The 25,540-nt window shown below is 43.4% G+C and overlaps 1 protein-coding gene across 3 annotated transcripts in view; it reads left to right on the top strand.

The window, feature by feature from the left end:
- Nucleotides 1-25,540, top strand: part of LOC139414306 (rho guanine nucleotide exchange factor 10-like protein) — a 161,709-nt gene that overhangs the window by 101,061 nt on the left and 35,108 nt on the right. For all 3 annotated transcript variants that reach the window (XM_071162225.1, XM_071162224.1, XM_071162223.1), the window contains exons 21-23: nt 14,935-15,149; nt 16,592-16,749; nt 19,704-19,846. In XM_071162225.1, coding sequence (XP_071018326.1) covers nt 14,935-15,149; nt 16,592-16,749; nt 19,704-19,846 — 516 coding nt within the window. The remainder of the gene's footprint in view (nt 1-14,934; nt 15,150-16,591; nt 16,750-19,703; nt 19,847-25,540) is intronic.

The raw sequence follows: 25,540 nt of genomic DNA, 5'->3' as shown, positions 1-25,540 counted from the left end.
TTTGCAATTATGTTAGCACAGCTGGAAACTGTTGTCCTGATTAAAGAAGCAATAAAACTGTCCTTCTTTAGACTAGTTGAGTATCTGGATCATCAGCATTTCTGGGTTCCATTACAGGTTCAAAATGGCCAGAAATAAAGACCTTTCTTCTAAAACTTGTCAGGAGTGGGAGGCCCTTGTGAACAACTGAGCAAGAGGACAAGTTCATGTCTAAAGTAACACCAAATAATTTAGTCTCCTCAACTTGTTCAACAGCGATACCATTCATTACCAGATTCAGCTGAGGTCTAGAACTTAGGCAATGATCTGTACCAAATACAATCCTCCAGTTTATTACTGACCACCCATTCCAAAACAGAATGCAACTCTTTGTTAAGGGTTTCAGTTACTTCATTAGCTGTGGTTGTGGATGCGTATATGGTTGAATCATCAGCATACATGGACACACATGCATTGTTTAATGCCAGTGGCAAGTCATTGGTAAAAATAGAAAAGATTAGAGGGCCTAGAGAGCTGCCCTGCGGTACACTACACTTGACATGTTTCACATTAGAAAAGCTTTCATTAAAGAAAACCATGTGAGTTATATTAGATAGATAGCTCTTAATCCATGATATGGCAGAGGTTGAAAAGCCATATGTTTTCTCAACAACAGGTTGTGGTCAATGATATCAAAGGCTGCACTGAAATCTAGCATTTGGTCAACGGTTTGCTAAGAGCTGGCAGCAAGCGGATAGGTCTGCTGTTAGAACCAGGCCTGAGGACAAACACTTTCCTCCAGGCTCAGATTAAAGATATGAGAGATAGGAGTGGCTATATAGTCGAGTAAAATCCTTAGTATCTTTATCTATGTCAATGCCTGTCCCAACTTTACAAAATTCTAACATACACTGCTTTTCTTTCATTATTTGTTTTTTAATGTTTTTTTTAATGCATTTTACTTCCAATGGTTTTTTGGTTAATAAACCATCTGATTCGATGAAAGATGGAATCCATTTTTTTCTTCCATCATTCTTTATATCATTGATCTTGACTTCATAATACAGTTTCTACTTTTTGTTGAGTTTAGTCACATAATTTCTCAATTTGCAATAAGTCAGCCAGTCAGATGTGGAGCCAGACTTATTAGCCATTCCTTTGCCCTATCTCTTTCAACCATACAGTTTTTCAATTCCTCATCAATCCATGGAGCCTGAACAGTTCTAACAGTCAGTTTCTTAACATGTCCATGTTTATAAATAATTGGAAGAAGGAATTTCATAAATTCATCAAGTGCAGTGTCTGGACTCTCCTTATTAATCACATCAGACCAACAAATATGTTTTAACATCATCCACATAAGAGTCACAGCTAAATATTTTGTATGACCTCTTACACACTATTTTAGGCCCTGCTTTTAGAATTTTGGCTTTCCTGGATATAGGCACTATATTGTGATCACTGCATCCAAAGTTCTACAGTATTAGTAAAAATGTGATCAATGTATGTTCCTGTAGTGTTTGGTAACATCCTGGTAAGTTGATTAATAACCTGAACTAGATTTAAAGGCACTGGTTACAGTGAGAAGCTTCCTCTTGAGTGGACAGCTTGATGAAAACCAGTCAATATTCAGGTTTCCAATTAAGTAGACCTCTCTGTTTACTTCACATACACCATGAAGCATTTCACACATAATATTTAGATACTGACTGTTAGTGCATGGTGGCCTATAGAAACACCCCAAATGAAAAGGCTTTAGATGAAAACTAGTCAATATTCAGGATCCCAAGAAAGTAGACCTTTCTGTTTACATCAAATCAAACTTTATTTGCCACATGCGCTGAATACAACAAATGTAGACTTTCCCGCAAAATGCTTACTTACAAGCCCTTAACCAACAATGTAGTTCAAGAATAATAATTTTATGGGCTTTCCTCTGACACCGTCTATTATATAGGTCCATAGATGACAGGAAGCTTAGTCCCAGTGATGTACTGGGCCGTTCGCACTACCCTCTGTAGCGCCTTATGGTCAGATGCCGAGCAGTTGCCATACCAGGTGGTGATGCAACCGGTCAGGATCCTCTCCATGGTGCAGCTGTAGAACCTTTTGAGGATCTGAGGACCCATGCCAAATCTTTTCAGTCTCCTGAGGGGGAAAGGGTGTTGTCGTGCCCTCTTCACGACTGTCTAGGTATGTTTGGACCATGATAGTTTGTTAGTGATGTGGACACCAAGGAACTTGAAACTCTCGACCCGCTCCACTACAGCCCCGTCGATGTTAATGGGGGCCTGTTCGTCCCACCTTTTCCTGTAGTCCACGATCAGCTCCTTTATCTTGCTCACGTTGAGGGAGAGGTTGTTCTCCTGGCACCACACTGCCTGGTCTCTGACCTCCTCCATATAGGCCGTCTCATCATTGTCCATGATCAGGCCTACCACTGTTGTGTCGTCAGCAAACTTAATGATGGTGTTGGAGACGTGTTTGGCTATGCAGTCGTGGGTGAACAGGGAATACAGGAGGGGACAAGTACACACCCCTAAGGGGCCCCAGTGTTAAGGATCAGCTCTTTCCACCTGGGGAGCGGCCCGTCAGGAAGTCCAGGATCCAGTTGCAGAGGGAGGTGTTTAGTCCCAGAGTCCTTAGCTTAGTGATGAGCTTCGTGGGCACTATGGTGTTAAATGCTGAGCTATAGTCAATGAACAGCATTCTCACATAGGTGTTCCTTTTATCCAGGTGAGAAAGAGCTGTGTGGAGTGCGATTGTGATTGCGTCATCTGTGGATCTGTTGGGGCGGTATGGGAATTGGAGTGGGTCTATGAGAGATAGGAGTGGCTATATAGTCAAGTATACTCAAGTAAATTCTAACATACAATGCTTTTCTTTTCTTTATTATTCGTTTTTTTAATGCATTTTACTTCCAATGTATTTTTGGTGAATAAACCATCTGATTCCAGATTAGTCTCCCGCTCCTTGAAAGCGGAAGCTCTAGCCTTTAGCTCGATGCGGATGTTGCCTGTAATCCATGTCTTCTGGTTGGGATATGTAGGTATAGTCACTGTGGGTACGACTTCGTCGATGCACTTATTGATGAAGCCAATGACTGAGGTGGTGTGTTCCTCAATGCCATTGGATGAATCCCGGAACATATTCCAGTCTGTGCTAGAAAAACAGTCCTGTAGTTTAGCATCGGCATCATCTGACCAATTCCGTATTGAGAGAGTCACTGGTACTTCCTTCTTTAGTTTTTGCTTGTAAGCAGGAATCAGGAGGATAGAATTATGCTCAGATTTGCCAAATGGAGGGTGGGGGAGAGCTTTGTATGCATCTGTGTGTGGAGTAAAGGTGGTCTAGGATTTTTTCCCCCTGGTTGCATGCTGGTGAACATGTGGTAAAACTGATTTAAGTTTGCCTGCATTCAAGTCCCCGGCCACTAGGAGCGCCGCTTCTGGGTGAGCATTTTTTTTTTTCTTATGGCCTTATAGAGTTGGTTGAGAGCGGTCTTAGTGCCAGCTTCGCTTTGTGGTGGTAAATAGACGGTTACGAATAATACAGATGAGAACTCTCTTGGTAGAAAGAGTGGTCGACAACTTATCATAAGGTACTCTACCGCAGACCAGCAATACCTCAAGACTTCTTTAATATTAGACCTCGTGCCCCCACCCCTCATCGTAGTGTCTCATCTTAGCGTCTCTCTTCTGCCGGTGCATGGAATTTCCCGCCAGCTCTATATTGTCCGTTTCTTCGTTCAGCCACGTCTCGGTGAAACGTAGGATGTTACAGTTTTTAATGTCCCGTTGGTAGGATGATATTAATAATAGGTCATCAATTTTATTGCATCTTAGCAAGGCGAATGGAAGGCATTGGGAGTTTACTAGCTTGCTTCTCAGAAGGATCCCCGATCTGCGTCCCCTTTTCCGGCGTCTTTTCTTCACGCAAAAGGCGTGGATCTGGGCCTGTTCCATTGAAAGCAGGATATTCTTCTTGTCTGACTCATTAAAGGAAAACGTTTCTTCCAGTCCGTGGTGAGTAATCGCTTTTCTGATGTCCAGAAGTTCTTTTTGGGCATAAGAGGCGGTAGCAGCAACATTATGTACACAATAAGTTAAAAAATAAGTCACACAAAACTGTATAACGTCAGCCATGTTCGTTGGCGCCATCTTAACCAGATACATTATCAAACTTTTCACATATGCTATTTAGATACTGACTGTTAGAACTTGGTGGCCTACAGCAACACCCCAAAAGAAAAGGCTTTAGATGTGCCAGGTGAACCTTCAACCACAACACTTCAATAACATTTGACATAAGATCTTCTCTAAGCATTACAGGGATATGGCTCTGAATATATACAGCAACACCTCCCCCATAAGCATTCCTGTCTCGTTTATAGATGTTATATCCTTGTATTCAATACAATCATGATACTTGCAGAATCAAGGGGAAGTGGGGGATGATTGCCAGGCCAGTTTTGATCATGTCTCTTCTTTTGTCAGGAATTTTTGTTTTGATGGACTGCTACTTGTGGCTGACACAAAGTGTGTTGGTGAACAAGCTATGTCGAACTCATGCCCCTGTAGACACTATGGACCACAGGCAAAGGAACACCACTAACATACAACCACTGGTCAATGTGCCCCCCCCTCCTAATGACCAATAACCTTGTCTCATTCTGTCTATTCTGTGAAGATGAGTTTTAATGGGGTCACCTTGTCATCTGATTCAACAGTCAACTGTTGTATTTCATCCCTTCATTGGGATTGAGTTTGTCATTGCTCAGTACCCGACTCAAACATTAAATCAATCACCTTAAAGAAAACCCTCAATTGTCAAGCGATGCACAGCCTTTCAAAGTACAGTATATTTTTTTTAAATCTCTCTGTTCTCCGTTGATGAAAAGATCTGAGTTTTAGAAATTGTTTGATGTTCTAGAGATGACATTATGAATCCATTACAGTCTGTGGTCTCTGAATCTGAGGGATATTTAAAAGTGAGGGAGGACTATAGACAGAATTTGAAAGGATATTTGATTTTAACTTTAGTCTCTGCTGAAACTGCTGACAGGTGCGAATATCAGAGCTAAGAGGAATTACAGAAGACAAAGTGTTCTCCGTCTTCTGAAATTCTATCAAGACGTGCATATTGTAAGCATGAGCAAGTCACTAAAAAAGATGGCCCATAGTCTCGTATCCTACATATTTCTCAACCACTATTCACCCAGACCCTTTTCGCCTGTGTTGTGTTAAGGCACCTGCATACAAGGTTTGGTTTGATCCTAGCAGAACTCGGCTTGGTGAAGCTAACTTCTGTGCCTCGCATACTCCCCTAAAAGACTGCTTGAAAAATGAGAAAGAAGCAGAAATATTATTTTGTCTTCTTGGGCCAACGTAGAAACAACATAGACATAACACTTCCTCTAAATAGTCAGAATTCATCTAAGATAAATCAAGAAATCTGTAATGAGTTTTGACATTTTTGCAGAGAAGGTCTTAGTTGCACATTTTAACATTCACTAAGATGTTTGGTGCAGTATTTCTCAAGCGAATGTTATTTTCTGAAAACTTTTTGTCTCTCGTTGAATGACAACAAAGAAACTGTTGACCAATCACAGACGAAGACTAGACTTTGGCGACCAAACTTGAACTTGGCCTCGAGAAGAAATGTCAAACAGACGTAAAAACACCAAAGCGAACAGATCATAATATATACCGAAACTGTTTAGACTGGGAAGCATGTTTGCTGTGACCGACGGTCTTTACTGACCACCTCATTCTCTGCTGACGGCTAGGGGAGAAGATATCTTGACCCAGATACAGTTGAAGTCGGAAGTTTACATACACTTAGGTTGCAGTCATTAAAATGCATTTTTCAACAAATTTCTTGATAACAAACTATAGTTTTGGCTAGTTGGTTAGGACATCTACTTTGTGCATGACACAAGTCATTTTTCCAACAATTGTTTACAGACAGACTATTTCACTTATAATTCACTATCACAATTCCAGTGGGTCAGAAGTTTATATATACTAAGTTGACTGTCCCTTTAAACAGCTTGGAAAATTCCAGAAAATGATGTCATGGCTTTAGAAGCTTCTGAAAGGCTAATTGACATAATTTGAGTCAGTTGGAAGTGTATCTGTGGATGTATTTCAAGGCCTACCTTCAAACTCAGTGCCTCTTTGATTGACATCATGGGAAAATCAAAAGAAATCAGACAAGACCTCAGAAGAAAAAATTGTAGAACTCCAAATCAAATCAAATGTATTTATATAGCCCTTCGTACATATCTCAAAGTGCTGTACAGAAACCCAGCCTAAAACCCCAAACAGCAAGCAATGCAGGTGTAGAAGCACGGGGGCTAGGACAAAGGCTATGTGGGGTCGGCAGTCCTCTTCTGGCTGTGCCGGGTGGAGATTATAACAGAACATGGCCAAGATGTTCAAATGTTCATAAATGACCAGCATGGTCAAATAATAATAATTACAGGCAGAACAGTTGAAACTGGAGCAGCAGCACAGCCAGGTGGACTGGGGACAGCAAGGAGTCATCATGCCAGGTAGCCCTGAGGCATGGTCGTAGGGCTCAGGTCCTCCGAGAGAGAGAAAAAAAAGAGAGAAAGAGAGAATTAGAGAGAGCATACTTAAATTCACACAGGACACCGGATAGGACAGGAGAAGTACTCCAGATATAACAAACTGACCCTAGCCCCCCGACACATAAACTACTGCAGCATAAATACTGGAGGCTGAGACAGGAGGGGTCAGGAGACACTGTGGCCCCATCTGATGATACCCCGGACAGGGCCAAACAGGAAGGATATAACCCCACCCACTTTTCCAAAGCACAGCCCCCACACCACTAGAGGGATATCTTCAACCACCAACTTACCATCCTGAGACAAGGCCGAGTATAACCCACAAAGATCTCCGCCACGGCACAACCCAAGGGGGGTCGCCAACCCAAACAGGAAGATCACATCAGTGACTCAACCCACTCAAGTGACGCACCCCTCCTAGGGACGGCATGAAAGAGCACCAGTAAGCCAGTGACTCAGCCACTGTAATAGGGTTAGAGGCAGTGGAAAGAGGGGAACCGGCCAGGCAGAGACAGCAAGGGCGGTTCGTTGCTCCAGAGCCTTTCCGTTCACATTCACACTCCTGGGCCAGACTACACTCAAGCATATGACCCACTGAAGAGACGAGTCTTCAGTAAAGACTTAAAGGTTGAGACCGAGTTTGCGTCTCTCACATGGGTAGGCAGACCATTCCATAAAAATGGCCTCCAGCTGTTTGCTTAGAAATTCTAGGGACAATTAGGAGGCCTGTGTCTTGTGACCGTAGCGTACGTGTAGGTATATACGGCAGGACCAAATCAGAGAGATAGGTAGGAGCAAGCCCATGTAATGCTTTGTAGGTTAGCAGTAAAACCTTGAAATCAGCCCTTGTCTTGACAGGAAGCCAGTGTATGGAGGCTAGCACTGGAGTAATATGATCACATTTTTGGGTTCTAGTCAGGATTCTAGCAGCCGTATTTAGCACTAACTGACGTTTATTTAGTGCTTTATCCGGGTAGCCGGAAAGTAGAGCATTGCAATAGTCTAACCTAGAAGTAACAAAAGCATGGATTAATTTTTCTGCATCATTTTTGGACAGAAAGTTTCTGATTTTTGCAATGTTACGTAGATGGAAAAAAGCTGTCCTTGAAACAGTCTTGATATGTTCGTCAAAAGAGAGACCAGGGTCCAGAGTAACGCCGAGGTCCTTAACAATTTTATTTGAGACGACTGTACGACATTAAGATTAATTGTCAGATTCAACAGACGATCTCTTTGTTTCTTGGGACCTAGAACAAGCATCTCTGTTTTTTCCGAGTTTAAAAGCAGAACGTTTGCAGCCATCCACTTCCTTATGTCTGAAACACAGGCTTCTAGCGAGGGCAATTTTGGGGTTTCACCATGTTTCATTGAAATGTACAGCTGTGTGTCATCTGCATAGCAGTGAAAGTTAACATTATGTTTTTGAATGACATCCCCAAGAGGTAAAATATATAGTGAAAACAATAGTTGTCCTAAAACGAAACCTTGAGGAACACCGAAATGTACAGTTGATTTGTCAGAGGACAAACCATTCACAGAGACAAACTGATATCCTTCCAACAGATAAGATCTAAACCAGGCCAGAACTTGTCCGTGTAGAACAATTTGGGTTTCCAATCTCTCCAAAAGAATGTGGTGATCGATGGTATCAAAAGCAGCACTAACGTCTAGGAGCACAAGGACAGATGAGGAGCCTCGGTCTGATGCCATTAAAAGGTCATTTACCACCTTCACAAGTGCAGTCTCAGTGCTATGATGGGGTCTAAAACCAGACTGAAGCATTTCGTATACATTGTTTGTCTTCAGGAAGGCAGTGAGTTGCTGCGCAACAGCCTTTTCTAAATTTTTTGAGAGGAATGGAAGATTCGATATAGGCCGATAGTTTTTTATAATTTCTGGGTCAAGGTTTGGCTTTTTCAAGAGAGGCTTTATTACTGCCACTTTTAGTGAGTTTGGTACACATCCGGTGGATAGAGAGCCGTTTATTATGTTCAACATAGGAGGGCCAAGCACAGGAAGCAGCTCTTTCAGTAGTTTAGTTGGAATAGGGTCCAATATGCAGCTTGAAGGTTTAGAGGCCATACTTATTTTAATCATTGTGTCAAGAGATATAGTACTAAAACATTTGAGTGTCTCTCTTGATCCTAGGTCCTGGCAGAGTTGTGCAGACTCAGGACAACTGAGCTTTGAAGGAATACGCAGATTTAAAGATGAGTCCGTAATTTGCTTTCTAATAATCATGATCTTTTCCTCAAAGAAGTTCATGAATTTATTACTGCTGAAGTGAAAGCCATCCTCTCTTGGGAATGCTGCTTTTTAGTTAGCTTTGCGACAGTATCAAAAAGGAATTTCGGATTGTTCTTATTTTCCTCAATTAAGTTGGAAAAATAGGATGATCGAGCAGCAGTAAGGGCTCTTTGATACTGCACGGTACTGTCTTTCCAAGCTAGTCGGAAGACTTCCAGTTGTGTGGCGCCATTTCCGTTCCAATTTTCTGGAAGCTTGCTTCAGAGCTCGGGTATTTTCTGTATACCTGGGAGCTAGTTTCTTATGAGAAACGTTTTTAGTTTTTAGGGGTGCAACTGCATCTAGGGTATTGCGCAGGGTTAAATTGAGTTCCTCAGTTAGGTGGTTAACTGTCCTCTGACGTCCTTGGGTAGACAGAGGGAGTCTGGAAGGACATCAAGGAATCTTTGTGTTGTCTGTGAATTTATAGCACGACTTTTGATGTTCCTTGGTTGGGGTCAAATCAAATCAAATCAAATCAAATTTTATTTGTCACATACACATGGTTAGCAGATGTTAATGCGAGTGTAGCGAAATGCTTGTGCTTCTAGTTCCGACAATGCAGTAATAACAAGTAATCTAACTAACAATTCCAAAACTACTGTCTTGTACACAGTGTAAGGGGATAAAGAATATGTACATAAGGATATATGAATGAGTGATGGTACAGAGCAGCATAGGCAAGATACAGTAGATGGTATCGAGTACAGTATGTACAAATGAGATGAGTATGTAAACAAAGTGGCATAGTTTAAAGTGGCTAGTGATACATGTATTACATAAGGATACAGTCGATGATATAGAGTACAGTATATACGTATGCACATGAGATGAATAATGTAGGGTAAGTAACATTATATAAGGTAGCATTGTTTAAAGTGGCTAGTGATATATTTACATCATTTCCCATCAATTCCCATTATTAAAGTGGCTGGAGTTGAGTCAGTGTCAGTGTGTTGGCAGCAGCCACTCAGTGTTAGTGGTGGCTGTTTAACAGTCTGATGGCCTTGAGATAGAAGCTGTTTTTCAGTCTCTCGGTCCCAGCTTTGATGCACCTGTACTGACCTCGCCTTCTGGATGATAGCGGGGTGAACAGGCAGTGGCTCGGGTGGTTGATGTCCTTGATGATCTTTATGGCCTTCCTGTGACATTGGGTGGTGTAGGTGTCCTGGAGGGCAGGTAGTTTGCCCCCGGTGATGCGTTGTGCAGACCTCACTACCCTCTGGAGAGCCTTACGGTTGAGGGCGGTGCAGTTGCCATACCAGGCGGTGATACAGCCCGCCAGGATGCTCTCGATTGTGCATCTGTAGAAGTTTGTGAGTGCTTTTGGTGACAAGCCGAATTTCTTCAGCCTCCTGAGGTTGAAGAGGCGCTGCTGCGCCTTCTTCACAATGCTGTCTGTGTGAGTGGACCAATTCAGTTTGTCTGTGATGTGTATGCCGAGGAACTTAAAACTTGCTACCCTCTCCACTACTGTTCCATCGATGTGGATAGGGGGGTGTTCCCTCTGCTGTTTCCTGAAGTCCACAATCATCTCCTTAGTTTTGTTGACGTTGAGTGTGAGGTTATTTTCCTGATACCACACTCCGAGGGCCCTCACCTCCTCCCTGTAGGCCGTCTCGTCGTTGTTGGTAATCAAGCCTACCACTGTTGTGTCGTCCGCAAACTTGATGATTGAGTTGGAGGCGTGCCTGGCCACGCAGTCGTGGGTGAACAGGGAGTACAGGAGAGGGCTCAGAACGCACCCTTGTGGGGCCCCAGTGTTGAGGATCAGCGGGGAGGAGATGTTGTTGCCTACCCTCACCACCTGGGGGCGGCCCGTCAGGAAGTCCAGTACCCAGTTGCACAGGGCGGGGTCGAGACCCAGGGTCTCGAGCTTGATGATGAGCTTGGAGGGTACTATGGTGTTGAATGCCGAGTTGTAGTCGATGAACAGCATTCTCACATAGGTATTCCTCTTGTCCAGATGGGTTAGGGCAGTGTGCAGTGTGGTTGAGATTGCATCGTCTGTGGACCTATTTGGGCGGTAAGCAAATTGGAGTGGGTCTAGGGTGTCAGGTAGGGTGGAGGTGATATGGTCCTTGACTAGTCTCTCAAAGCACTTCATGATGACGGATGTGAGTGCTACGGGGGCGGTAGTCGTTTAGCTCAGTTACCTTAGCTTTCTTGGGAACAGGAACAATGGTGGCCCTCTTGAAGCATGTGGGAACAGCAGACTGGTATAGGGATTGATTGAATATGTCCGTAAACACACCGGCCAGCTGGTCTGCGCATGCTCTGAGGGCGCGGCTGGGGATGCCATCTGGGCCTGCAGCCTTGCGAGGGTTAACACGTTTAAATGTCTTACTCACCTCGGCTGCAGTGAAGGAAAGACCGCATGTTTTCGTTGCAGGCCGTGTCAGTGGCACTGTATTGTCCTCAAAGCGGGCAAAAAAGTTATTTAGTCTGCCTGGGAGCAAGACATCCTGGTCCGTGACTGGGCTGGATTTCTTCCTGTAGTCTGTGATTGACTGTAGACCCTGCCACATGCCTCTTGTGTCTGAGCCGTTGAATTGAGATTCTACTTTGTCTCTGTACTGGCACTTAGCTTGTTTGATAGCCTTGCGGAGGGAATAGCTGCACTGTTTGTATTCGGTCATGTTACCAGACACCTTGCCCTGATTAAAAGCAGTGGTTCGCGCTTTCAGTTTCACACGAATGCTGCCATCAATCCACGGTTTCTGGTTAGGGAATGTTTTAATCGTTGCTATGGGAACAACATCTTCAACGCACGTTCTAATGAACTCGCACACCTAATCAGCGTATTCGTCAATGTTGTTATCTGACGCAATACGAAACATCTCCCAGTCCACGTGATGGAAGCAGTCTTGGAGTGTGGAGTCAGCTTGGTCGGACCAGCGTTGGACAGACCTCAGCGTGGGAGCCTCTTGTTTTAGTTTCTGTCTGTAGGCAGGGATCAACAAAATGGAGTCGTGGTCAGCTTTTCCGAAAGGGGGGCGGGGCAGGGCCTTATATGCGTCGCGGAAGTTAAAGTAACAATGATCCAAGGTCTTTCCACCCCTGGTTGCGCAATCGATATGCTGATAAAATTTAGGGAGTCTTGTTTTCAGATTAGCCTTGTTAAAATCCCCAGCTACAATGAATGCAGCCTCCGGATAAGTCTGAGCAGATTATTTGTTGCAACTGCCAACGTAATAAAATGGTGGTCCAATAGTCCAGGATTATGAGGAAAAACATTAAGATCCACAACATTTATTCCATGGGACAAAACTAGGTCCAGAGTATGACTGTGACAGTGAGTAGGTCCAGAGACATGTTGGACAAAACCCACTGAGTCGCTGATGGCTCCAAAAGCCTTTTGGAGTGGGTCTGTGGACTTTTCCACGTGAATATTAAAGTCACCAAAGATTAGAATATTATCTGCTATGACTACAAGGTCCGATAGGAATTCGGGGAACTCAATGAGGAACGATGTATATGGCCCAGTAGCTATAAAATGTATATGTATATGTATATGGCTAAACAGTAGCTATAAAAAGTGACTGAGTAGGCTGCATAGATTTCATGACTAGAAGCTCAAAAGACGAAAACGTAATTTTTGTTTTTGTAAATTGAAATTTGCTATCGTAAATGTTAGCAACACCTCCGCCTTTGCGGGATGCACTGGGGATATGGTCACTAGTGTAGCCAGGAGGTGAGGCCTCATTTAACACAGTAAATTCATCAGGCTTAAGCCATGTTTCAGTCAGGCCAATCACATCAAGATTATGATCAGTGATTAGTTCATTGACTATAATTGCCTTTGAAGTAAGGGATCTAACATTAAGTAGCCCTATTTTGAGATGTGAGGTATCATGATCTTAGTCTTAGTCTTTATCTTAGTGAGATTGCTAAGGCGAACACCGCCATGTTTAGTTTTGCCCAACCTAGGTCGAGGCACAGACACAGTCTCAATGGGGATAGCTGAGCTGACTACACTGACTGTGGTAGTGGCAGACTCCACTATGCTGGCAGGCTGGCTAACAGCCCTATTTCGTTGTGGAGCTAGAGGAGTTAGAGCCCTGTCTATGTTGGTAGATAAGATGAGAGGCACCCCTCCAGCTAGGATGAAGTCCGTCACTCCTCAGCAGGTCAGGCTTGGTCCTGTTTGTGGGTGAATCCCAGAAAGAGGGCCAATTATCTACAAATTCTATCTTTTGGGAGGGGCAGAAAACAGTTTTCAACCAGCGATTGAGTTGTGAGACATCACTCCCCCTCGATGCCGACACATCTTTCTAGCGGATTTACACGCTGAAGCTATGTTGCGCTTGGTGATCTCTGACTGTTTCATCCTAACATCGTTGGTGCCGACGTGGATAACAATATCTCTATACTCTCTACTCTCGCCAGTTTTAGCTTTAGCCAGCACCATCTTCAGATTAGCCTTAACGTCGGTAGCCCTGCTCCCTGGTAAACAGTGTATGATCGCTGGATGATTCCACAAGTCTGGTTCATCCTTGGGAGCAATTTCCAAACGCCTGAAGGTACCACGTTCATCTGTGCAAACAATAGTATGCAAGTATAAACACCATGGGACCACGCAGCCGTCATACCGCTCAGGAAGGAGACACGTCTTCTAGAGGTGAACATACTTTGGTGCGAAAAGGGCAAATCAATCCCAGAACAACAGCAAAGGACGTTGTGAAGATGCTGGAGGAAACAGGTACAAAAGTATCTATATCCACAGTAAAACGAGTCCTATATTGACATAACCTGAAAGTCCGCTCAGCAAGGAAGAAGCCTCTGCTCCAAAACCGTCATAAAAAAGCCAGACTACGGTTTGCCACTGCACATGGGGACAAATATCATACTTTTTGGAGAAATGTCCTCTGGTCTGATGAAACAAAAATAGAACTGTTTGGCCATAATGACCATCGTTATGTTTGGAGGGAAAAGCAGGAGGCTTGCAAGCCTGAAGAACACCATCCCAACCATGAAGCATGGGGTTGGCAGCATCATGTTGTGGAGGTGCTTTGCTGCAGGTGGGACTGGTGCACTTCACAACATAGATGACATCATGAGGAAGACAATTATGTGGATATATTGAAGCAACATCTGAAGACATTAGTCAGGTATTTAAAGCTTGGTCACAAAGGGGTCTTCCAAATGGAAAATGACCCCAAGCATACTTCCAAAGTTATGGCAAAATGACAAAATGACAAAATGACAACAAAGTCAAGGTATTGGCGTTGCCATCACAACGCCCTGACCTCAATCCCATATACATTTTGTGGGCAGAACTGAAAAAGTGTGTGATCCCAACTGACCTAAGACATGGAATTTTACTAGGATTAAATGTTAGGAACTGTGAAAAAAGTGAGTTTAAATGTATTTGGCTAAGTCGTAAATGTAAATTTCCGACTTCAACTGTATTCTGTATCTTACTGACCATAGATGCCTGCTTACTCTCTCTCTAGGTCAGTGGTTCCCAACTCTTTTTAGATAATTTTTAAGGAATTCAGTCCGGCTTTCAACTTACTCTTGAAAGTTATTATTGTAGAATGCACAAGGTTCAATTTTGAAATTGGGTATTGTATCATCTGTTTTCCTCTTGTCATGTAAGTCATTGCCTACCCTAGAGAACTATTTATAACTTGTCAGAAATGTCCAGATCAACGAGCCTTTGTCAGCTCACGTTTTTTAGCTAGGTTTTTTAGTCCATAGATTTTGTAGCAATTTTTGAGTCACTAAATATAACATGAATTGACATTATACGTGTGATATGTGTATGAAATTGAAAGGAAATTTGCTTTAAACCAGCACATTCTCTCCACCGACGAGGGGTTTGAACAGAGAAATTGACATAGAAATAGACGTGACGTTACGTGGGATGTTCCCTAATGCTGGTAGGGGTGGGTGCCTGAGTGAAAAGGTTTGGCAACCCCTGCTCTAGGTGACTAGTGTTGTAGTATCTTAATGACCAAACTTTTCTCTCTGTAGGTAGCCAGTGAGGAGAGTATCCCACTGTTTCTCTCTGCAGGTGACTAGTAGATTAGTATTTTACTGACCTTAGATACACACTTTTCTCTCTGCAGGTGGCCAGCGGAGGAGATGTCACCCAGGGGCAGGTGGAGATATTCTCCCTGAACAGGCCCACACTGCGCCCAGTGAAGAGCCTCCAGGTGGGGGCCCCAGTGAGGTGTCTGGAGTATGTGCCTGAAACCAGACCCTCAGAGGAGGTGGAGGCTGTAGCCTTCAGGAGCTCTACTGGGGTGGGGAACACCATCTGTTTGGGACTAGATGATGGAAGGTGAGGAGAACACAGCTCTTGGAGAAATTGTCAAATACTGTAGTGTGAGTTACACAGCAATATTCTTGTATTTACCGTTGTTGGTATCACCACTATCATCCTACTCTGAAGGCAATTTGTTTTCACAGAGAGTCATAATCTGTATTCAATTTCTGTAAGGCTGCTCTCAGACTAGTAGTACTAGATCGAACCAAGAAATCAGAGTTGATTTCATACACGTTGAATCCTGGTGCACAACCATTTCTTATTTTCCTGTCTACTGTCTATATTTTCAGATTTCTACTGCATGTGGTGATTGCATTACTATCGCAGAACGAGAAAACAGTATTTTTGCGTTTGAGATGCAAGATATTGCCAGTTACTGTAGTTATTTTCTCTGCAAATGTTTCTGTTATTCATTTGGGCACCAGAATAAAATGAAATGTGTGTAATTTATCTCTTTATGTTAACTCATTCCCTCAACTCATTCACTCTTGTATATTTGTCCAGAGATGAGAGAAAATACTAATGATGTGAATAAACCCTGGAAGACTGACATGGGGGCGCTGTACTGAAGCCACTCCACAGCCATCTTGGTACTTCTCCTCTGTTGTAAAAAAACCAAGACCTATAGAAATGCATTTATTAAATGTTTACATTAGTTTTTGGCAAGTATATTCTGTTACAGACACCTTAATTCATTATTTTTTATTGTATTATGCGAACTGAACATAAAACATGTTAAATAAATAGTACTAATGTCCCCACTTCACAAAGAAATACAAAATACCTGTAGTTTTGTTCTTGAAACATTATATTGAAATTGTAGAATTATATTAATTCCTATGGAGGACTGCTCCTTCTGGGGAGTACCCATGGAGTACCACAATATGAGTCATAATACCTAGAGAGATTTACATGGTTATCAAAAAGTAATTCCAGGGTAGGTCTACATGAAACACAGACCTTATTTTAAGTGTTTCTAAAATTCCTTATGGGAAAAATGTATGGTGGAAAAACAATTGGAATAATTTCCCTGTTTGACCTCTAGATTTTATTTGGTATTATGACACCTCAATATGGCAGCTGGTGGCTTTAAAGCCTCTAATTGGCCAATACATAGCATCAGCAATCCAGGGTTGATATATATACATGTACATCATTGGAAAAGACAGAGTGTAATAGCAGCACAATTTCAGCATTAATTTTAGCGGGACACAATAGAATGACTGTCAACGCCGAAGTTAGTTAACGTTCTCTTTCAAGAAAAAAAAGGAATTGTAAAGAGAAAAAAAAGTGCAGCACAGTCACTGAAGTTCAGATGGAATCGAGAAAGAGCTAGATGCTGCACACACAATACTGAAGCTCCAAAGTGCCCAGTTACATCAAATGACACATTAACGAGGTACTCTGTCTTCATAAATTATGTTCATTTACACTGTTCCTGCTCCTTTTACCTTCAGCATCCTGGTGTATGGCAGTGTGAACACAGAGGCCCAGTGCCTGTTGAACCTGCGGAACCCTCATAGCTGCCCTGTTCTGTGCCTCAAACACTGCACCAACTTCCTGTTTGCTGGGCTCAGGGATGGAACCATGATGGTCTATGGAAGAAGTAATGGAGGTAAGGTCTCTCCCTGGCCTCCCGAGCGGCGCAGTGGTCTAAGGCACTGCATCGCCAGTGCCTTAGTTGTGCCACTAGAGATTCTGGGTTCGAGTCCAGGCTCTGTCGCAGCCGGCCGGGCCCGGGAGACCCATGGGAGGCGCACAATTGGCCCAGCATCGTCCAGGTTAGGGGCGGGTTTGGCCGGCAGGGATGTCCTTGTCCCATCGAGTACTAGCGATTCCTGTGGCAGGCCGGGCGCAGTGCATGCTGACATGGTTGCCAGGTGTATTGTGTTTCCACTGACATATTGGTGCGGCTGGCTTCCGGGTTAAGTGGGCATTGTGTCAAGAAGCAGTTGAGTTGTTTCGGAGGATGCATTGCTCTCCCGAGTCCGTACGGGAGTTACAGCGATGAGACAAGACTGTAACTACCAATTGGGGAGAAAAACGGGGTAAAAAATAGAATCATAAAAATAAAAGGTATCTCCCTGTGTGAGGGAGATAGTCCTCAGATTTAAATCCAAAATAGCAGAATTGTTGAAGCATCACACTACTAACATAGCAATTTATTTAATGTCAGTAGTCATAGATGGACACTCAGAAATACATGTTTCAAGCCATTACCATTATAGAAATTAAAGCAGGAGAATGGAAAACATTTATAATTATGTCACGCCACTAATACTCTTACAAATATTAGCCAGTAATTGATATTAATTCAGATAATCATTGCATTCACTCATTAGCCTACTATAGCAACGATGTGCAAGGATTGTATTATATTGTATGGAATGTGACATTAAAATGGATAGGTTATTTTGTTATTAGACATTATTAATAGGGCTTGTATCGGTAACAAAAATGGCTTTTGATTTAGTAATCCAATCAAATTAGTAGTGCAATTATGAGTCTTACTGTTTCCTTGTTTCAATTTGTACATCTGTCGATTTGTACATGCTAATGCATGTGTCAATCTGCTGCAGTGAATGCTTCAGTGAGTGTGTAAGAAACATATTTTCTGTCTTGCATTTAGTCTGCTTGCGGAGACATGTAATGCGTGATAGGATTTTCAGGGGATTCCATCAAGTGGATACATTTGTGAAAAGCAACTTAATTTCAGAATAGCAACCTTGGAAAATATTGCCTTAAAATACCTATTTTAATGCCCATTGTTGGTGATATTCCCTGTCAGTGTAAAGAAATGACACCTGAAGTCACCATACAGTGGTTGGCGTGGTTGTGCTTTGGTCAGTCAGGCATTTCATACAGTAGGGCCAGAAGGCTTAGTTAGCACAATCTCAACATTCACTCTCCCAGTCACCTCAGCCTGCCGGAGCACAATGGCTTTATCACCGTGCGGTGTGGTGTGGTGCGTCTGTCCTGGCTGTGTCAGTGTGACTGCCTGCATATCCCCAGCACTCTACTCTGCTCTCACATCCAGCCATGCAGAAAGGATGATTAATTACGCCAGTGTGCTGCGTGTCGATTAAATATGACTATTCATGTTATGTAAAATTAATAAATAAAAAAGAGGGAGAAGACAGGTGAAAAGCTCTGTAGTGGAGCGTGGATGGTGTCAGGCAATGTTTGTGCATTTTGCACAGCTGTTAAAGATTGATGCCCCTGGATGGTACACTACTGCCTGGAAACCATGTCTGCAGGAGTAGGAAAATATCAAGTCCTCACATGGGACTTCTATCAAAAGGCATATGAACAGCCTTCCCAGCACATTGTTGCTAAGCTGAAAATCCCCATTTCTTTTTTCCTTTTGTGGTGCATGTGGTAGAGCAGTGACATCGCTTGTGCATGGGCCGAGGGGACTTTTAAAAGACTGAATTTGAAAAAGGTGGAAGAATGACATTTAGAACACGACAAGCAATTAACCTGGGCAAGTCAGAAGTCATTGTGAAGCTATTCTGGTTTGAAAGGCAAGATATAAACAACTAAAAATGTTAATTAAATGGCTGTGTGCACTTTCTTTTTAAATGTTGCTTCATTAACGCACTGCGAATGAAAAGCTTATGTAATGCGCTTTATAACACGTTGCCACAGAAGCAGGTATGGGTGATTACAACTCAAAGGAAAAAGGTCTGCTTCATTTTCACACTGATGTGCAAAAAAAAGAAAGTTGCGATAAAGAAGTTGGAAAGCTGATTAAATTGTATGGCAGATATTAGCATATGGCATTAAGAATGAATGAATTATTGTTTAGCACACAAGTCTCAAAACATATTCCAAAGACACTGCTTTCATCAAATTGCGATTCAAGCTGGTGTGTGCATACGTGAGTATGCGTGTATTTGTATTTGTGTGTATGTGCGCGCATGTGCATGCTTAGTTGCGCATGCACGTGTGTGTTTGTGAAACAGTAAGTATAAGTATTTGTATGTTTTTTCAGTTTGGAATATTTGTCTAGCAAACACCAGGGCAAGTTCCTTCAGTGTAAGTAGAAAAAATATAGTTGAATTGCCTTGCTCAAGGCAACAGCTGCTGAATCACCACATTTCATAGACAAACAGAAAGTGTTGCATGTATTTAAAACATATTCATAAAATGGTGATAACAAGTCATGATTTTGTCAGCTGTTTTAGCAGAGCTTTGATTTGTCCATTGTAAAGTAGGAGTAATGGGGCGGCAGGTACCCTAGGGGTTAGAGAGGCGAGCCAGCAGCCGAAGGGTTGCCAGTTCTAATCTGTTGGGAAGTGAGCTGGCAACTGGAGAATTGCTGGTATCAAATTCTAGATGCTTTTGCCTGTCGTTGTGCATGTGAGCAAGGCACTTTACCCCCCACAACAACTGCTCCACGGACACCCTTCTACAACCTGTATGTATGTGGATCTTTCAGTGGGATTGGGATAAAAAAGCGGAAGTAACATTTCGGTTGGAACTTGTGTATAACTGAGGAATAAAGTGATCTTAAATCTTCAGTTTAAAGTGTTCTAATCCTGAGTGTTGGTTGTGTTGTGTTCTCAGGTGAGTTGTGGGAGCCAGACTCCAGCAGGACTGTTATTGTGGGCCCAGAGCCGGTGAGGACACTTCTGGTACTGGAGGACTCTATGTGGGCCAGCTGTGCCAACTCTGTGACTATCATCGAGGGCTCCAGCCTTGCCACCCAGGTACAATAGGAGATGCACCATGTGTTGTATAGTTTGCACAACAGCACACAAACACATACCTCCTGAAATGCCCCTGAAAAGCATCTTCACTTCCACCTGGCATACTTTTCACAACTGCCTCAGAGCAGAGGCTCATGCACAGAATAGTCTCAACAAGCCCAACAATATCCTGTCTTTTCCTTCAACTCAACACACTTGCTATTGGAATTGTAAACTATATTCGAACTAAAAACTCCTTGAGTTATACATTGTTACTTACCCTGAGTACAGAATGAGCTTTGAACCAACTCTGTGCTTGTACACTTTCCTGCCTGTCCAGTCCTCTGGAGATCAGAGCTTAGCCAGCTGAGTGACCACGCAAAGGAGACAAGGTTCTGTCTGGCTGGCTCCAGCATATCCCTCCTCCGCGTTGAACAGGCGTGTGTACTCAGGTCGTTGCTGGTCGCTCCTTTCATAACTTTGTCTTCCTTACTAATGCACACCCTAGAGGACTGACTTCACTGGGGCTGTGATGCGGAACTGGGATCAGGGAAGCAGCACTTGCCCCTGGGGCTGAGCAATAACTTTGTGATGGGGGCGCAGGCCAGGGTCGTGATCACTCAGACTCACCCCTCTCTACTACTTTAGTGGTCTAGCCCATTTACCTAAGTTAGAACAGCCTTACTGTCAGCTCTGCTCTATCTCGAATTGATGATCCTTGATAGAGCCGGGAGTTAACACAGAAGGCTACACTGCGCTCCTGAAAAGCTCCTGTGTAAATGGGCAGCGCCACACTGGTGTGACATCGCAGTGTGCCGAGCAAACAGAATAAAGCCCCTCAGACAGTCCTGTGGATATGCATCCTTCTCTCCTCCTTCTCCTCCTCTCCACCCTTAGTGGGTTTGAAGTGACCTGTGTGTGTGTTCTGCATTATGACAGAGCTGTGGGAATGGTCCATCTGCCCTCAAAAAGAAGGGTTCTAAATCAGGCCTGTCGTCAAAGCCTAACCAGGCAAGATGGCATCGACACATGGGCCTTTGATCAATATTGACAGGCATGGCTTGTCTGCCTCCCTCTCCTCCCAACTCTATAAGATAGGAATATGCTTACTCCCCCTCCTTCCTCCTGTCCTACCCATGCCCACTCCCCTCCTTCTCCCTTTCCTACCCATGCCCAATCCCCTCCTTCCTTCCTTCACCTCCATGGCCGTGTGATTGTGGCTGTGGATTTGCTCCTCTCCTAAGAACAGAAACATTGTCAACTCAAATCAAATGTTATGTCACATGCGCCGAATACAACAGGTAATATCAAATCAAATGTTATTGGTCACATACTGTACACATGGTTAGCAGATGTTAATGCGAGTGTAGCGAAATGCTTGTGCTTCCAGTTCCGACAGTGCAGTAATATCTAACAAGTAATCTAACAATTCCCCAACAACTACCTAATACACACAAATCTAATTGGATGGAATAAGAATATGTACATATAAATACATGGATGAGCGATGGCCGAGTTGCATAGGCAAGATATAATAGATGGTATAAGATACAGTATATACAGTGGCTTGCGAAAGTATTCACCCCATTGGCATTTTTCCTATTTTGTTGCCTTACAACCTGGAATTAAAATAGATTTTTGGGGGTTTGTATCATTTGATTTACACAACATGTCTACCACTTTGAAGATGCAAAATATTTTTTATTGTGAAACAAACAAGAAGTAAGACAAAAAAACGGAACACTTGAGCGTGCATAAATATTCACCCCCCCCAAAGTCAATACTTTGTAGAGCCACCTTTTGCAGCAATCACAGCTGCAAGTCTCTTGGGGTTTGTCTCCATAAGCTTGGCACATCTAGCCACTGGGATTTTTGCCCATTCTTCAAGGCAAAACTGTTCCAGCTCCTTCAAGTTGGATGGGTTCCGCTGGTGTACAGCAATCTTTAAGTCATAAATGTTTCCCCTTAAACCACTTGAGTGTTTCTTTAGCAGTATGCTTAGGGTCATTGTCCAGCTGGAAGGTGAACCTCCATCCCAGTCTCAAATCTCTGGAAGACTGAAACAGGTTTTCCTGAAGAAATTCCCTGTATTTTGCGCCATCCATCATTCCTTCAATTCTGACCAGTATCCTAGTCCCTGCCGATGAAAAACATGGGGATAGTGTTCTCGGGGTGATGGGAGGTGTTGGGTTTGCGCCAGACATAGCATTTTCCTTGATGGCCAAAAAGCTACATTTTTGTCACATCTGACCAGAGTACCTTCTTCCATATGTTTGGGGAGTCTCCCACATGCCTCTTGGCGAACAACAAACTTGTTTGCTTATTTTTTTCTGGCCACTCTTCCATAAAGCCCAGCTCAGTGGAGTGTACGGCCTAAAGTGGTCCTATGAACAAATACTCCAATCTCCGCTGTGGAGTTTTGCAGCTCCTTCAGAGTTATCTTTGGTCTCTTTGTTGCCTCTCCGATTAATGCCCTCCTTGCCTGGTCTGAGAGTTTTGGTTGGCGGCCCTCTCTTGGCAGGTTTGTTGTGGTGCTATATTATTTCCATTTTCTAATAATGGATTTCATGGTGCTCCGTGGGATGTTCAAAGTATAAACCAACCCTGATCTGTTGCTCTCCACAACTTTGTTCCTGACCTGTTTGGAAGCTCCTTGGTCTTCATGGTGCCCCTTGCTTAGTGGTGTTGCAGACTCTAGGGCTTTTCAGAACAGGTGTATATATACTGAGATCATGTGACAGATCATGTGACACTTAAATAAAGTCCACCTGTGTGCAATCTAACTATTTTTTTTTTACTTCTGAAAGTAATTGTCTTCTCCAGATCGTATTTAAAGGGATTCATAGCAAAGGGGGTGAATATTATTATTTTTTTTACATTTTATCTTTTGAATTTCACTTCACCAAATTGGACTATTTTGTGTATGTCCATTACATGAAATCCAAATAAAAAGAAATTTAAATTACAGGTTGAAATGCAACAAAATATGAAAAAACGCCAAGGGGGATGAATTCTTTTGCAAGGCACTGTTCATATGAGATACTTCATCCCTAAAGCCAACACCTCATTTGTCCGCCTTTCGTTCCAGTTCTCTGCTGTCTGTGACTGGAACGAATTGCAAAAATTGCTGAAGTTGGAGACTTTTATCTCCCTCACCAACTTCAAACATCTGCTATCTGAGCAGCTAACCGATCGCTGCAGCTGTACATAGTCTATCGGTAAATAGCCCACCCAATTTTACCTACCTCTTCCCCATACTGTTTATATTTATTTACTTTTCTGCTCTTTTGCACACCAATATGCACCTGTACATGACCATCTGATCATTTATCACTCCAGTGTTAATCTGCAAAAGTGTAATTATTCGCCTACCTCCTCATGCCTTTTGCACACAATGTATATAGACTCTCTTTTTTTCTACTGTGTTATTGACTTGTTAATTGTTTACTCCATGTGTAACTCTGTGTTGTCTGTTCACACTGCTATGCTTGATCTTGGCCAGGTCGCAGTTGCAAATGAGAACTTGTTCTCAACTAGCCTACCTGGTTAAATAAAGGTGAAATGAAATTAAAACATTTTTTTTAAATGAGTAATGTAAGATATGTAAACACTATTAAAGTGGTATTGTTTAAAGTGACTAGTGAGTCTCTATGTAGGCAGCAGTTTCTCTGAGTTAGTGATTGCTGTTTAGTAGTCTGATGGCCTTGAGATAGAAGCTGTTTTTCAATCTCGGTCCCAGCTTTGACGCACCTGTACTGACCTTCTGGATGGTAGAGGAATGAACAGGCAGTGGCTCGGGTGGTTGTTATCCTTGGTGATATTTTTAGCCTTCCAATGACATTGGGTGATGTAGGTGTCCTGGAGGGCAGGTAGTTTTCCCCCGGTGATGCTTTGTGCAGACCGCACCACCCTCTGGAGAGCCTTGCGGTTGAGGGAGGTGCAGTGGTCGTACCAGACAGTGGTTCATCTGTAAAATTGTGCATCTGTAAAAGTTTGTCAGGGTTTTAGGTGACAAGCCACATTTCTTAAGCCTCCTGAGGTTGGCGCTATTGGCGCTATTGTGCCTTCTTCACCATACTGCCCTTGTGGGTGGACCATTTCAGTTTACCATACTGTCCTTGTGGGTGGACCATTTCAGTCTGTGATGTGTACACTGTGGGTGGAGACCCTACCGTGAAATGCTTACTTACAAGTCCTTAATTAACCAACAATGCAGTTTAAGAAATAGAGTTAAGAAAATATCTACTAAATAAACTAAAGTAAAACAATGTAATAAAGCACAAGATATTTTCATAGCAATAACGAGGCTATATACAGGGGTTACTGGTACCGAGTCAATGGGCGGGGGTACTGGTTAGTCGAGGTAATTTGTAAAGTGACTATGTATAGATAATAAGGAGCAGCAAGTAGCAGCAGTGTAAAAACAAAGGGGACTGGTCAATGTAAATAGTATCGCTTGCTGTGCGGTAGCAGAGAGAGCGGTCTATGACTTGGGTAACTGGAGCCTTTGACGATTTTTTGTGCCTTCCTCTGACACAGCCTAATGTATAGGTCCTGGATGTCAGGAAGCTTGGCCCCAGTGATGTACTGGGCCGTACGCACTACCCTCTGTAACACCTTGCTGTCGAAGGCCGAGCAGTTGCAATAGCAGGTGGTGATGCAAACGGTCAGGATGCTCTCTATGGTGCAGCTGTAGAACGTTTTGAGGATCTGGGGACCCATGCCAAATCTTTTCAGTCTGCTTAGGGGGAAAGGGTTTTGTCGTGCCCTCTTCACTACTGTCTTGATATGTTTGGACCATGACCATGTTGGTGATGTGGACACCAAGGAACTTGAAACTCTCGACCCGCTCCACTACAGCCCCGTCGATGTTATTGGGGGCCTGTTCAGCCCACCTTTTCCTGTAGTCCACGATCAGCTTCTTTATCTTGCTCACATTGAGGGAGAGGTTGTTGTCCTGGCACCACACTGCCAGGTCTCTGACCTCCTCCCTATAGGCCGTCTCATCGTTGTCCATGATCAGGCCTATCACTGTTGTGTCGTCAGCAAACTTAATGATGGTGTTGTAGTCGTGCTTGGCTATGCAGTCGTCTGTGAACAGGGAGTACAGGAGGGGACTAAGTATGTGGCAGATATGTTGTTGCCTACCCTTACCACCTGGGGGCGGCCTGTCAGGAAGTCCAGGATCCAGTTGCAGAGGGAGGTGTTTAGTCCCAGGGTCCGTAGCTTAGTGATGAGCTTTCTGGGAACTATGGTGTTGAACTCTGAGCTGTAGTCAATGAGCAGCATTCTCACATAGGTGTTCCTTTTGTCCATGTGAGAAAGGGCGGTGTGGAGAGCAATTGATATTGCATCATCTGTGGATCTGTTGGAGCGGTATGTGAATTGGAGTGGGTCTCGGGTGTCGGGAGGATGCTTTTGATGTGAGCCATGACCAGCCTTTCAAAGCACTTCATGGCTATCGACGTGAGTGCCACAGGGCGGTAATCATTTAGGCAGGTACAGCATTCTCACATAGGTGTTCCTTTTTTCCAGGTGGGAAAGGACAGTGTGGATGTGCGATTGAGATTGTGCTCAGTGTAATGCAGGGCTAATGAGCTGTTCAGGCGGTGGGACTTTAGTGATACTTTAGTGCTGGGGCGTTAGCCAGCAGTGCTTCTCTCCTCTGCTGATGAAGGACTTGGGTGGTACTGCTGTTTGTGTGACAGCAGTGCT

This window comes from Oncorhynchus clarkii, chromosome 7, assembly GCF_045791955.1.
Source record: "Oncorhynchus clarkii lewisi isolate Uvic-CL-2024 chromosome 7, UVic_Ocla_1.0, whole genome shotgun sequence".
Classification (NCBI taxonomy): domain Eukaryota; kingdom Metazoa; phylum Chordata; class Actinopteri; order Salmoniformes; family Salmonidae; genus Oncorhynchus; species Oncorhynchus clarkii.
The sequence above is the reverse complement of the archived record's forward strand: the minus strand, read 5'-3'. Positions and strand labels throughout refer to the sequence as shown.